A 15,062-nucleotide genomic window follows, 5' to 3' on the forward strand; every position below is an offset into this window, starting at 1 on the left:
GGCTCGTTTCTACTTCAGCACGCCTGAGTCGAACACTGAGGTCATTCGCTGGACTGTGGAGAACTTGACCGCATAATGAGCCATTTGATTCAGGTGTGATGCGTCAGAGACGCATCTAAAAGCTGCAGGACACTGACCCTACTAACACTTTCCTCTTCCGTCTTTGTTTGCAAAAACTTTTCCAAAAGTAGGTGCAGAAAGAGATGCAGAACGTCAAACCAGGAGCTGGGCTATTGTTACTCTTTATCACAATGAGGTCTAAAAACGACCTTGATCAAATGATCCGAAGAAAATTCTCATGATATCTAAAGTTGTTTGTTGTACGTTTGATGCCATAAATAGTCTGGCTCCATCTTATCTTGACGACTTCGTAGTTCCTTTTATTTCCAGCACAGCCCTTCACTCCTGGACTGCAGGTTTTATTTGTGGTTCCTGTTGCTTCTAAAATGGGAGGCAGGTCTGGAAGTTATCAGGCTGCTGTCCGGTAGAGCCAACTCCCAGTCTTTATCTGTGAGCCAGACACCCTGTCTATTTTTAAGACTGAGCCTAGAACTATTTCTTTTTCTTTTTTTTAAGCTAAGTTTGGGTTGTCTTAGCTTTGGACCAGTTTTCACTTTTCAGTTTGATTTTGTTCTCCATTAACAGTTGGGACTATTTTTGATTTAATTGCCCCTTCAGGTCTCATATTTTTGTTCCATGTATTTTCCTGCCTGCTTAGTTTTAAACTGAACAAGGCAAATTGCTGCTACTTGAGGTTTTTTATCTTTTCCTATTAAAGGAGAGTTTATTTTGGCTTCACAGTCACCCCATGTTTTCTCAGGACGAAGGTGCAAATCAGAGTAAAGATTGGATGTGATTGGCTGGTTTCTCTTTTTTTTTTTGTAAAAGCTGTTGACTAAGCACTGCATTAAAACCGGATCAAATTTGCATTTGACATAACTTTATAGTAGTGTTGAAATTAACTGGATTAAACTTGAGATTAAGTCTGTTATGAAGTAAGAGAGTATTCAAAGTTTAACCGAATTACATTTTAGAGCAGAGAGTTACCGACCGACCCAACACTGTACAGTACAAGATCTTAAGCAAAACTCTCTAATTATGGTAAAACTAAGCCCCTTACCATAACTACATATTTGTGACAGTTTTAAAAACGTAAGTTTAATGTTTTAACAGCAACAACAACAACAAAAAGCAATTGTGGCTTTAACTCAAGCAGCAGAAATGACTAAATTAGAATAAAAATTTGAGTAAATGAATATAACTTTCGAGGATAAAGCTTTTCCTTATTTAGTGTGTACTAATGCTGCTGTTTACTGTGTAACATCTGGTGCAGCAGGAGGTCCTGAATAGTTGGAGCATTTTTTTTTGTCTCCTATATAAACTATATTGAACACAAGTACACAGGGCTTGGCGAGTTGCACTGTTTGTAACACACTTCATGCACTGTATTTCACTAAAAAGTAAAAGCAAAAGGACAATTAATTAAAAGATGAAGGTATGACACAGTATCGTTCTTGGGAAAAACATTAATTTGTAATACCAAGTGAAACTTTACTGCAAGAATTTCATTTAAAATGTGCCACTCTGGCACGACCATGGTCTTGAGCTGGAAAAGGGTAGAGTGCCTTCTCCAGGTCAGGGGGGTCGTCCTGCCTCAAGTGGAAGAGTTTAAGTATCTGGGGATCTTGTTCATGAATGAGGGAAGAAGGGACCGGGAGATCGACAGGCGGATTGGTGCAGCGTCTGCCGTGAAGCGGGCGCTGTACCGGTCCGTCGTGGTGAAGAGAGAGCTGAGTCCAAAAGCAAAGCTCTCGATTTACCGGTCGATCATGAGCAAGAGAACGAAATCACGGATACAAGCGGCCGAAATGGGTTTCCTCCGCAGGGTGTCTGGGGTCTCACTTAGAGATAGGGTGAGAAGCTCGGTCATCCGGGAGGGACTCAGAGTAGAGCCGCTGCTCCTCCACGTCGAGAGGAGCCAGTTGAGGTGGCTCGGGCATCTGGTCAGGATGCCTCCTGGACGCCTCCCTGGTGGGGTGTTCCGGGCACGTCCCACCGGTAGGAGGCCTCGGGGAAAACCTAGGACACGCTGGAGGGACTGTGTCTCTCGGCTGGCCTGGGAACGCCTTGGGGTTCCCCCGGAGGAGCTGGAAGAAGTGGCTGGGAAGAGGGAAGTCTGGGCCTCCCTTCTGAAGCTGCTGCCCCCGCGACCCGACCCCGGATGAAGCAGAAGAAAATGGATGGATGGATGGATGGATGGATGGATGGATGGATGGATGGATGGATGGATGGATGGATGGATGGATGGATGGATGGATGGATGGATGGATGGATGGATGGATGGATGGATGGATGGATGGATGTGCCACTCTGGTCCATTTTATTTCACTTATTTATTTAAACAGCTAAAACTTTGGTAAACTAGAAAACTTGTTCTATAGTTTGTGAAAGCACATCACAAATTAAAATAAATTACTTTCTGTTTGGAGAAAGCGATCCTCTTAGACTCTTGCCAAAAATAAATACATAAAAAGAAAATGCACATTTATAGAGGCTAGTGCTTTCACCACATAAATATGCACGGGAGGTCAGCACCTCCCTTCATCATCTGCTGTAAAAATCAAAGTCAAAGTTCAGGAAATGCATTGCCTAATTTTAGTTCAGCATGCTGCAGAGCTGTGTCGCTTTTATCTCAGGCCCCTGCTTCAGCTGTCATCTTCAGTATGCAGCCCTGGATCTCTTCACTGGGGCCTCACTCACTTTTCAAGTCTTTCTTCAATCGGCTCATGAAAGACGACTCCTGCAATCAAAAAAGAACCGAATTCAGACAGGCAGGAATTAATTTTGCCTCAAGGACAAAAGTTTATGTTAAGACTGGGTTTTAGATAAATAGACACCCACTGCCCAGTTCAGACAGCGCAAGACGATTCAGTATTGAAAAACCTTGATTCAGGGCCTTGCAAAAGCTTTTATTTTTTGCATTTTGTAACGTCACAACCACAAAGTTGAAGTTATTTGGAGGTACAAAAGAAAATTCTACATTGTGTTCATAATGTTTAAAAAAAAAACAACAAAACTTGAAAAGTGTGGTATCCCCCCTGATTCAAGGCCTTGTTGCCATGTTCGCCTGAGGTTATGGCTGCAGGTTATGGGGGATATTTTTCTACCAGGTTTGCACATCAAGAGATAAAAAACAAAAACAAAAAACCCCCGAATTCTTTCCAAAATGGCTAGGTCTTAGTCAAATTTGATGAGGAGAATATGTGAACAAACACATGAGAAACAGGAAGAACTTTGGAGATATTAAACATGTTCTACTTTGTGTTGGTCCGTCACATAACATCCAAACAAAATACATAAACGGTTCTTTAAATACTTCTGCAAGAGGCAAAGTTTTAGAGCCAGGTTGTTAGTGAGGAGTAAATTTATGAAATACATCAAAGAAGTTATGATTTCAGCTCCTCAACAGAAAAAACATCATAACTACAAGGGGGAACAAATAGAAAAGACTAAATACGCAATTTTTTTTACCAGCTTGTTTTCACCAAAGTCTTTTATATCACATCTGCACTCAAACATGTTTTGTTTCTGTCTTTCATGTAAGCCCTCTAAAACATTTTATGCTTGCTTTCAAAGTGAACGATTTAGATTTGCCAGGAAACTCAATTACATGGGATTATGGGAGCAAATTGATCTCTTAAAGCTGAAATGACAAATCAAACGCGGAGAAAGTGCAGCAACATTCCTGGCTATAAATGTCTTCAGAGCGCTCACCGCACTCACACTAAAACGCACAAAACACAACTAAGAATTCAGCTGATTTTATTTCACACACACATTTTTTTGTCTTCTCTGCCTCACTAAACAAAAGATACCTTTACGTTTGCATGTGACGAGAGCCTGTGTTTGTGTGTGTGTGTGTGTGTTTGTGTGTGTGTGAACATTTGAGTGACTTCATCCTGGTACAAAACAGACTCTCTACATTATAGCTTCCCAATCAAATCCTCATGCTCTGATCTAATCTGTCAGCACATGCTAACTTTGATTTCTGCTGGTGTGTGTGAAGACTCAGAGTTTTTCACAGCCTTTTGTACGCCATCAGGGAAAAGTAGGAAAATGCTTATGGTGTTTTTCTTTGTTATTATTTTTATTATGTTGGCACTATGCAATCTTCCTTTTATGCACCATGACTGGTGGGCATGCTTTATTGTCAGAATTAGGAATTATACTTCAAGTTATAAAGTAATTGTGTGTGTCTAATGCCAATGAACTTTGCAATCATGTATAACTTTAAAATCTTAAAAATGCTCGTAAACTCTTATCTTAATCACAACCTTTGATTAGAAGTGTGTGTTGTCAGTGTTGCGTGTGTGTTTAGACTCGATGGTAGATTTCACCATCGTTTTATTGCTTTATTGGATGTAAACAGTAACAGTTTTTGCTCCTTTATTCTTGTTTTTACTGCAGCAAATATGTCATGCAAATAGATGTCTCTGAAAGTTTCACACTGGAACTTTACAGCAGGGGGAAAATGTTCTCGTTCGTTTTCTGGCAAAGGATGAGGGAAATAGATTAGTTTCATGGCTCGGGTTTGTTACAGATTATGCATTAAATATTGTCTGGCTGGAGGACTGGAGGGAGAGTTGGATGTTTATGAGTTGTTTTTTTTTTAATGCAAAAATCATCCCTGCTGTTTCCTGCGTCTCCACTAATGTTTGAATGTTGCTGGACTGAGTGAAATCTAGAACAAATGCATCTTAGGAAAAAGTAGTCAGTGCCCTGTGACCGCTTTGGAAAAATGTAAATAATTTGGTGTCTCTCACACATTGCTTTCTCTGTGTAGCTAAATTGAACTAAATAAGGGATGCGAAGCAAAAAAAAAGAAAAAAAAAAAAAAAAAAACTCAGATCCTACCTCTGTCATTGAGTCTTCAAGCTGCTTCAGCTCCTCATAATGGTCTCGAGAGTCTCTCAAAGGCTGAACCATGATTTCTTCAATCTGAGGGAATAGCTGGTCAAAATACACATGTAGAGTAAACAACTATTTTTGTAGAAAAGAGAGTGCTGTGTTCACGTTTGTCCAATACCTTCATGACGGTCTCAAACATGGGGATGAGGACAAACTTGATGAATCCAATCTGAGCCGTGGGTTTGGTAACTTTGTCTCTATCCATGAAGGGAGCTACTGGGAGGCCCTCCGACTTCTCCCTGTCACTCTTCAAACCGAAGAGGTCACCGCATTAGCATTTTGTCACGAAGATCAGATCGTTCTGATGAAAGGAAATTCCCGTGGAGCTCAAGTCACCTGCATGAAGTACTCCTCCAGTAAACAGTCCACCCACGGCTCAGCAACCTCAGTTGGCCTCACCTCGTTGGAAATATCGCAGCACTTGATCAACACCTTCTGCAACTGGAATAATAAACACAAGCCTGTTCAAACTCAAATTCAACGTGTCCAAGAGCTGAGGACTAAAACGAGTGCAGCTGTGAAAATAATCTGCTTTGCTCGTACTTCTCGTTTTAATTTCTCATTCATCAGAAAAGCGTTGTGGCCTCGCTGCGACACGCTTCGTCACAAAAGGCCAGATTCGTGAGGGTAGCAGTACAGTAAAATAAACAGATGGGGATTTTGTTGGTGGAAATGTTTACGTACACACATTACGTGCTCCTCGTTGCTAAAATCAAAGTTGTCCAGTTTCTGCTTGAAGCCTTCGAGAATCTCACCATGCCTGGCCATGTCGGTGGCCAGAATGAGGGTGATAATAGCCTGAAAACATGAAAGGAAAGTTGAAATCTTTTTTTTATTACTATTTAGATCTGAAGTCAACATACACTGGCATACAAATGTAGTCAAATTTTGTCACATTGATTTATTTTGACTAACTTTTTTGTTGCCAAATACTGAGTTTGTCAGAGAACCCATCATCATGCCACAAAAAAGTCTAAAAAGTTAAGATAAGTTTTTTTTTTTCATGAGTCTGGACAGAAATAAGAAGATTTTTGCTGATTTCTCGTGAAATCAGAATCAGAATGACACACAGATTTTGTGACAGCACTGTAAAAGATTCGAGTCAAATATCCATAATCTCACCTGTCGAATCTTTTTAAATGCCTCTGGATCAACATTTGCAAAGATGTTGCACTCAGGAAGCGAAAGGATCTGAAAGGCCACAGCACAATGATGGTTCTCCAGCGGGGAGATGTCGTTGTAGCGCACCGCCAGCTCTGTGCGAGCGTTGATCTGGTATCTGATAAACGGACGGCATAGTAAAATGGACCTGAGATGGCTGGATAGTGGGTTCTCATGCAGCTTTTCTGATAAGGTTCTCACCTGCATGAAACTCAGACACAAACGTATCAACACGATTTGCTCGCTGGGAATGTTTTCATACCTGAATTCTCTCCAGGCTGAACTAGTTTCACAGCTCATCAACAACAATGTTGAGCAGAGTATATCAAAACATAACGAGGGTCAGTGGGCTTCTCCAGTGCTGCACATAAAAACAGCACCAAAGACGTAGGAGTGAGTCTTACGTGTTGTTGTAGCCAGGGTGGTCCAGGTCATGACACACTGCCGTTGTCATTAAAATTCCCAGATCTGTGAGGGTCAGCTTACCCTGCAGGACAACGGATGATGAAACAAGCCTGTTGCCTGGAAATTCACTGGAAATACCGTCTTTAATCTGGTTTTAGTAAATAAGATTAAGATGTGTTCAGTGCTTCGTATCTCTTGAATGTTTGTACGTCTTGCCACAATAAAACAAGCTTCAATATTGCATGCATCATACTTTGTTAAAGTTGAGGACGTGCGAATAATTTTGAAAGGCCCAGAATGAGCCCAAACATCTACCGTACCTGCAGGTTGCAAAGGTGAATCATGCCATACATCATCTGACTAACACAGAAGCAGTGGCGAAAGTTGTGGAAAGGATTGTTGCGATAGTTTTCCTGTATTGCCAGCTAAAGAAGTAAAGAACACCCACTGTTTTTGTATTGCAGAATATTACTTTAATCTGTGTTTCGAACAGAAATACATAGATCGACGGGTGTCTGCTTTATTTACCAGCCAGCGTTTGAGTATGATGGGGTTCATGTTAAATTCCTTCACCAGTCCCAAGTCATGGTACATGAACTCCAGACAACTCAGCATCTGTCGCCACAAACGGAGAAAGAAAAAAAATATATATGTTGACCTTCATTTTTGGAGGTGGGAGGGATAACACTAAAGTGTAATGATGGAAATCACCAAACCTCATTATGTTCCCAGTGCCAAACGTCAAACGTCGGCTTCTTCAGCGCCTCGATGGTCTCCTGAGAAAGTGTGTACTGAATATGGCAGATCGACGAACACGGTCAGGAAATCCACACACACACACACACACACCTTTTGTGAACTTCGGAGGATGCGTTGTGGAGAAAAATACCTTTGGGTAAGTGGGGACGTCTCTTCTAGGTGTGACCTTCTTCCCATCTTCTGAGAAATTGAATTTGCACGAACAGCTTACCCTGAGGTCAGAAGTAGAGTAAATCGATCTTTTATTGTTGTTTTAAAGTACTCGGCGTGAAGTCTCACCTACTTCCACCTCTTGAAGTCATCTCGTCCCGAAGTTTCTTCAGATCGTTCTTGCATTTTTCGATTTCGACTACTTTCAAACCCTCCACTGAAACAGGGCGGGTGATAAATTTGAGTTCCCTATCAGAGTTTTCTAGATGCTTCTCTGTTTTTGTTGATCACTCACTTTCCACTCTCTTTTCCAACGCTGCCAACCTGTTGGTGACCTCAGACTTCAGCTCGCTGATGCGAAAGGCTCTGTCTCAAACAGATGAGAACAAATGAGAAATCAGCTTTGTTTACAAGTGATTCAGTTTACCTCTGAGGGTAGCGAAATGGGCTGTCGTGGAAGTGCTTCAGTTTCGAGAACGTTAACACGGGTATTTTGTGAAACGGAGACGGGAAAGCTTCGGACACAACGAAAGATGAATACGTGTTACCTGGTGAACTGCTCTGCCACCTGGGACAACACGCTCTGAAACATGTCCTCCCTGTCTGTGGCAGGAATAAAAATCTGATGAGCCGTTGAACACCAGTTCAATAATTTCTCATACAATTTTCTTAAATTGTTTACCTCCTGGCTGATCGGTAGATAGTGGGACAACTTTGTATAGAAAACTGTTAAGAAATCAGATGTGAACACTTTAGTTAGATTTGTCTCTCCCTTTTCACATCATCTGTCACTTTGAAGTTAATTTAGTGCTCCTAAAGAGCTGATGAAACCATCAAAGGATGTAACCACGTCTTAAAAGGGCAGTATTATGTATTTCCCAGGAACATTGTGCTGTTTTATAGCACAATCAAGTAACTATTTTACCTTCAGTTGTTAATAAAATGCTGCATGTAAAAAACATGACTTAACAGACTTTCGACTTCAAAACTTGACACCTTGAAATAGGGCCTTTGTCTCTTTAAGAAGCTCCTGCTCTTTCCAACACTCCACCTCCACATCGTCACAACAATGTTTGTTCATTTTATCCCATCTACAACTATTAGGAGTGTTGGACAGAGAAGTAGTTTGCATGAAGAGCTCTGCAGACTTGCAGTTCCACCAGATGTTTGCTAATTGTTGCTGCCGCTAGCCTGGAGGAGCTGACTGTGGGAGTCAAAAGAGTTGGTTTTACGTAACACCGCCCTTTTTAAGAAAATGGAAAGTGAGGAAAATGAAACAAAGCTGTAATATTTCTACAGTATGTCTGGTAAGTTACTTCGGAGAGTTGGCGGGCATTGTGGCATCAATAGAAACCATGGCACCTTCTGGATTTAGAACTTTAATGGCAGTGTTCCTGTTGAAAGAGAATGAGATTTGAAGAAAAATGTGAGCATTATATGCAATGCCTCGCAAAAATGTTCAACTCCCTTTGGTTTTACATTTTGCTACATTAAAACCACAAACTTCAGTGTATTTCTTAACACTACCAATCTGAATAGTTTGGTGGGCAAATTTTTTTTATTTATTTTTTATTCAGCCCCTCAAGTTTATGGTTGTAACATAAAATAATTTGAAAAACTTTACGGGGTGTGCAGACTTTTGAAAGTGTATGCAGCCATACGGAAAAATACATACATATTATACATGCATATGTATATTTACGTTTCTTATTTTGGGATGTGAAACCAAACCAAACAACAAACCTGGGAAGGTTGGATGAGGAACACAGAAGTTCCTTGATGTCACACGGACTGCAGTGCCGACTGAAAACCACCTGAAATGTCGTCATTCAACAAAGTCAGATCCAAGGTCAGACGGCAGAGAGCGTATGACAAACAATTCGCATAAAAAGCGTTTGTTACACAAATTTATAACATTGAGGTCATACAATTTATTGTGTTTTTTTTTTTTCTTTTAATATAAAAAAAAAAATCTAAGAAAATGAAATGAGTATTAGACTGTTTCAGGAATAAATCAGAATAAGCTAAAGGTAGCGTTGCTGCGTGGGAACACTTTGACAGAAAACAACAGCTGGAGTGTGAGATTTTTCCCGGAGCCCTTAAAGATGTCACATGCAAACAAATCAGCCTAGTTTACAAGAGTAAGTCAGCACTTGCAGGCCGTGTAATTGAAGGAATGAACAAAGATTTACAGCAACGATCCAGAAAACTGTAGCTTTCATGGGAGCGGGGGCATTAGACCCAGCTGTAAGGCAGAAAAACAAACCACATCGCTGTCCAGATCATGGGCTTGAAGCTCCTGTAGAGGCGTGTGTCACAGCCAGGCCTCCACTTAAAAAGCGTTTTACATCACTAGATGAAGAGCGCTCAGGATATGTCAAAAACCAGAGCCAGAAGCTGTCTGTTGTCGCTGCTTATCGAAGGCTGAACTGGATTTATTTAAACATTATTCAAGATCTATTAACACTTAGAGCACTATGTGTTTCAAAAATGTTTTCTGGATGCAGGAAGAGACGCGAGTGTTGCTAAGGCTCACTGACATCAGTGTCTAATTTTAGATCCTCGTTATGGTTCTTGAATCCTCTGGGAAACTGCAGTTGCTTTTGAACAGGTAACTTATGTTTGGAAGTTTTTGTTGATCTTAGTTTGTTTTACGATAATGTTGCTGTAAACAAACTCCCTTTCTGGAAAGATTGGCGCTCTTTCTTCCATGTTATTGAGAGTGAACTCATTTAATTTGAAATGACTGAGCTACAATTTACCAACAAACTCAAAGACAGGCAAATATGAGAGAAAAAACAAACAGCAATATTAATTTTGATTCTGCTTGTGTCAAAGTTATGTTGCTTATGTTAGCTAGCTCTAATAAATAAAAAAAGGATCCTCTGATACATGATAGGTCAAATATATAATGACAAACCTACTTGAAAAATGATATAAGACGAAAATATTTCAAACATATCTTTTTTGTTGTTTATAGACATTTATTCGTATTTATTTTGTTTGTATTTATTCATGTTATTGCATTTGCTGTTCAAGCTTTCTCTCTCTCTGGTGCTCATTGTCTTTTTGCAGGCATAACAAAATAATAAATCCATAAATTAGCTTGTGAACTGCAAAGGGTTTGAGTAACAAAGATTTAGTCTTTTCAGTAATGAAATGATGCTGTTCCTGACGGTGACAATAACCTTTAATGCTCTTTAATATGTTTTTTCTTTTCTATGCTCCTTGACAATTTCATTCATGCATAATCCAGTCTGTGCATATTTAAGTGTGGATCCATTTGATACATAATACTTATCAAGTTCAATACTTCAAACTCTTCATTTGAACATGCAAAATTAGTCTCACCTTCTGCACCTTCCCATCAACATCCAGGTAAATGTTTCTGGGGGGGAAGGATGAGGAACTGGACCCCATGGTGCTGCTTTTTTTTTTTTTTTTTTTTTTTGGTCTCCTTTGCTAAACACCTGAAGACGTTTTGCTTTGGAGACCAAAATAGCAACCCTGAAGAATCAAAATCCCTGTTCTGCGTCTCAGGATCTGCTGGAAATAGGTTGATGTTTTGGTATGATTTGCACAGCTATTCAAGCAATAAATACAAATCTGAAAAAAAAAAAAAAAAACTCAAGCAATAACAACAAACACTATGTCAACAACTTAACACTTAAGTCGTATTTGTAACTTTCAGTGAGACAATGGATGTAATAAATCGATAAAACACATGTAATAGATACAACGCTTGAAAAAAAAAAAACAGTGCATGTACTGAACTCACGGTGTCAGCCGTCCTCCTTCTCCCCCGTGGAGACTGGAAACAAAGTCCCAGGTGCAGAAGATCCGGCTTTACTCGCATCTCACATGACGGCGGCGCGTTTAGACGCAGACAACCGCGTGCATGCCCTCTGACATACAGTAAGAGAGGAGAGGGAGGCTGTGAGTGATGAGGCTGGTGACGCCTGGACATGTGAAAGCAGTGAATATAAGCAGCACTTGTTGCCATGGGGCTGTTACTATGGAGAAGAAAGAGACAATCATCAGGTCTGAAAGAGTAAGAGGTTTTTTACCTGAATGGGTTCAGATGAGGCTGAAGATGTTCAACTATGTTTGCAAATGATTTCGCCTCAGCCGGTTCTTCGTTGCAAAATACCTCGAGCTGGATCAGGTTTTATGAAGAGTGCATTTGAAAAGAAAAAAAAACAACATCAACCCCCCCCCCCCCTGCCAGCATGGGGGTGTTACCAAACAGGTTTCAGTTTGGTAATAGTGGAACCTGTTCTGCTGAGCTGAAAGGTCAATTGGTTTTTGGGAATTTAAAAAAAAATCAGCAAGTTAAATAGCATTAAAATGGCATAACAGTGTTGTTAAGACAAGAGACAAAAAGTAGCTATGAAATCAAAGTCAAATCAGTTTGTCTGCCATACAGCTTTTGGTTAGTTATAATAAAAAGGAATTATTTGCTTTTGCATTGTGATGAAAATTCTAATATTTCTTGATGATTAAAAAAAAGGAATTGAGAAAATTCAAAATACCTATAAGTAAGGCTCCATCAGCCTACCATGATTTGAATAAAGTTATAAAGATATTTCAAAAAAAGTAACGATTTTAAAAAATAAAATAGTCTTTCTGCAGGGAATTTCAGATTGACTGACTGGTGCTAACAAGGACATCTGCAGCGGCGGCTCAAGTGGAGGTGATTAATTGGAACTGGAGAGTGTAGATCACCTCCTGTCAACTCAGAGGACACCTTCCCTCCACACACCTGCAGACCCACAAACACACATCGTCTTTGTGCTCTGCAGTGATGCATTTCCCCCAGAGTCTAATTACACCCCTTCCCAGCTCTCCTGCCACACCGGGAGGAGAAGGTGGAACATCACAGGACAGAGCGTGTGACCAGCGTTCAGTAAGTGAGATCACCAGAGATTAAAAGGAGCTTTCCGAAGCACAACACCGCTGACCCACTTCTACCCATCTGACGACGTTTCACGTCGCACGAGTGATTATTATGCACCACTTTTCTGCGTGTTTTTGTCTTTCTCTGCTGTCATGTGAGGACAACGTGCTGCATGCGTATTCATGAGTGCGAGTGAGCACCAGTGAACAAATGGTGCATCCATTAATACAAAGACAGCAATGAGCAGATCAAACCGAGCGGATCTGATGAGGTTATGCAACCACGGGACTCGCACCTTCGGCGAGAGAAGATCCATTTCGGGATAAAAGCAATCGATAACATCGGGAGGATTTCCATTACAAAACATGTGCAGCTGGACTTCTGAGGAGAACGCATTATCCTGATTATACTAATAGATCGGGCCTGTTTCAATTTTTACACATCTAGTTCACATGTAAATACACCTCATTACCAATTTCAGTTTTTGTTTTATTTTTTGGCTTGTTTTTACATTTTATGCTATTTCAATGTTTCTTTAGGTACTTGGCAACATAAAGCAGGGGGAAATAAATCATGGAGTTGCTTAACTGCTCCTCTTATGCATGGACAGAGCTGTCATGTTGGGGCAACACCAGACGAAACGCAAGAATGAAAAGTGAAGAAACTAAAGACAGAAGAAAGAACATATGTGAAAAGACCTTTAAGGAAATACTAATGAACTGAGTTTGCCAAGACCTGTTGAGCAATAATAAAGTGACAAATGTGAACGAAACCCAAAATGCAAACACCCGAGGATCTCTGCCTCAAAGGACATATTTGCATAGTCCAAGACTTGTAGCTTTCCAGATAACTCCTCTGGAGTTATAGGCCTCTTAGAGGATTGTTTTTCCTTTATGGTAGGTGGATGAAAATGTCCTGGTAGACTTTATTCCTGGTCTCTGTCCTTAATCTTCATCATGCTGTTGGTTTCCTAACACTCCCTAACAAACTTTAGAAGCTTTTATTGAAGAGGTGGAATTGTGAGATTCAATTACTGTGAAGCATTTAGTGATTGGTTCAGGAGGGTTGAATACAGCGTCAGATTTTTATAATACATTTGAAGCATGTGTCATTTTCCTTAGTGCTTCGTATTAGCCCCTCCGTTATCTATACTCGCTAGTCCTGTGGAAGCTAGTGGAGGAGCTGGTGTCTGTCTCCAGAGGGGGAATAGTTAAAAGCAGTATGAAAGCTTTTGCATGTTATTTTTACACCAATCAAGGGGCTCGCTGTGTGGGTCTTACATCTCACCGCCCAAGGCAACACAAACAAGCAAGTGAGCCTTGGAAAAAATACGTTATCTGTCAGTTGCAACGCAAAGTTGCACTGAGTCACTTCTTCATGTATTGCAGTAGGAGTCAAAACGAAACAACAGTTTGTTCAACTACGTGGCCTGCTTGGGAAAACGATGACACGACTTCTTGAAATTGAACTTTTAATAGCACAGTTGGTAAATAATTCTCTTTAATAATACTGAAGTTTGTATCTGCTTTCCAATTCACAATCACATTCACTCAACTTCATCTCATTTATTATACACCAAGTAGAGAATCTTTAAAACGCAACCTGAGATTTATGAAACCTGGACCACTTCATATTGAGACAGATGTGAAATGTACACATCTGTCTGTAAACTGGTAAAGCCTACAGTATTTTTTTTTCTATAATGAAAGCAGATGCTTCAAAACATCCTGCATGTTGTTTGGATGGATCGCTTTGAAAGCACCAGATATCAAAAGCATCAAAATTAGCTCCACAATTCTAGAGCCCTGTCGTGAGTTTTTCTATGAAATGTAGTAAGAAGAGTGTTATTTCCTGTGTTTATTTATTTTACATGTATTTGAACTGGATTTCAAGCCTTTGGAGGCAAGTCAACAGATTTAGTTTTCTTGCTAGTGACTGTTTTGAGGTGTGACTGGGTTGTTTATTCGGGGCAGAAAAACAATCTGCCGGTGTGACTGCTCACTGCTCCTCGACAGGGACTCACATGCACAAACATGCACACAAAAGGACCCGGGGGCCACAGCGCTAAAGACAAAAGCTCAATTTACAACAGAGTTGGTATACAGGACTCCCTCTTAACACAGCTGATGCAGACGGAGCTGCGAGGAATTGTCCTCTTGGGGATTTCTACTGTTTTGTTATTTTTTTTGGGTCACATTTGTTATTTCAGGTCATCAAACAAAAAGTTAAATTGTAGCAAGATAACTTGCGTGAACTCAACATAGTGCTATCAAATTATTATCATTTTTGTAGGAAAAAAAATTGCTTTTGATTTTAAAAAAGAGAAAAATGGAAGCTTAAATGATAACACTGTCACTACAACAAATCATGTCTCAATCTGAATAAACATGAAAATCAGTCATTGACATCTATTAGGCATAAATTGGACTACCTGCTCAGAGTTTATGTGTTTAGTTGTGCTTCTCTCCTAGATGAAGCCACTAAAGGAGCTACTTGCCTAGGTGGGCCCCATGTGGGGAAAAGGAGGGCAGACCATATGGGTCCCATATGGGTTTGTCCGCGGGTTCCACGATACAGCCCACATGGGCCCTACATGGGCCCTATATGGTGGTGGCCCACATGGGTTTGTCCATTTAGGGCCTATGTAGGGCCCATGTGGGCTGTGGCCCTACATGGGCAAACCCATGTGGGGCCATCGTGGAACCCGCGGACAAACCCATAT

At 40.5% G+C, this 15,062-nt stretch overlaps 1 protein-coding gene across 4 annotated transcripts; it reads right to left on the minus strand.

Annotated features, from left to right (window-relative positions):
• Positions 1-2,374: 2,374 nt before the first annotated feature.
• pde9ac (phosphodiesterase 9ac) lies at positions 2,375-11,639 on the minus strand. 4 transcript variants are annotated; one of them, XM_014990166.2, is made up of 20 exons: positions 11,511-11,639; positions 11,222-11,348; positions 10,795-10,986; positions 9,187-9,257; positions 8,760-8,837; positions 8,126-8,169; positions 7,992-8,046; positions 7,739-7,809; positions 7,573-7,660; positions 7,424-7,505; positions 7,251-7,325; positions 7,063-7,149; positions 6,855-6,959; positions 6,534-6,616; positions 6,091-6,247; positions 5,653-5,766; positions 5,305-5,409; positions 5,087-5,215; positions 4,915-4,998; positions 2,375-2,800 (listed from the first exon to the last, which is right to left on the minus strand). In XM_014990166.2, the coding sequence occupies exons 3-20, from the start codon at positions 10,861-10,863 to the stop codon at positions 2,753-2,755; spliced, it is 1,545 nt and encodes a 514-aa protein (XP_014845652.2). In that variant the 5' UTR covers positions 10,864-10,986; positions 11,222-11,348; positions 11,511-11,639; the 3' UTR covers positions 2,375-2,752. The 4 variants fall into 4 exon arrangements, with proteins under 4 accessions (XP_014845652.2, XP_014845650.2, XP_014845651.2 ...); XM_014990164.2 differs by having other exon boundaries at positions 4,915-5,010; positions 11,511-11,634; XM_014990165.2 differs by having other exon boundaries at positions 4,915-5,010; positions 10,795-10,989; positions 11,511-11,634.
• Between the last annotated feature and the right edge of the window lie 3,423 nt (positions 11,640-15,062).

The sequence above is a fragment of the Poecilia mexicana genome, unplaced genomic scaffold (assembly GCF_051168715.1).
Source record: "Poecilia mexicana isolate PSO_F unplaced genomic scaffold, ASM5116871v1 scaffold_13, whole genome shotgun sequence".
Lineage (NCBI taxonomy): Eukaryota > Metazoa > Chordata > Actinopteri > Cyprinodontiformes > Poeciliidae > Poecilia > Poecilia mexicana.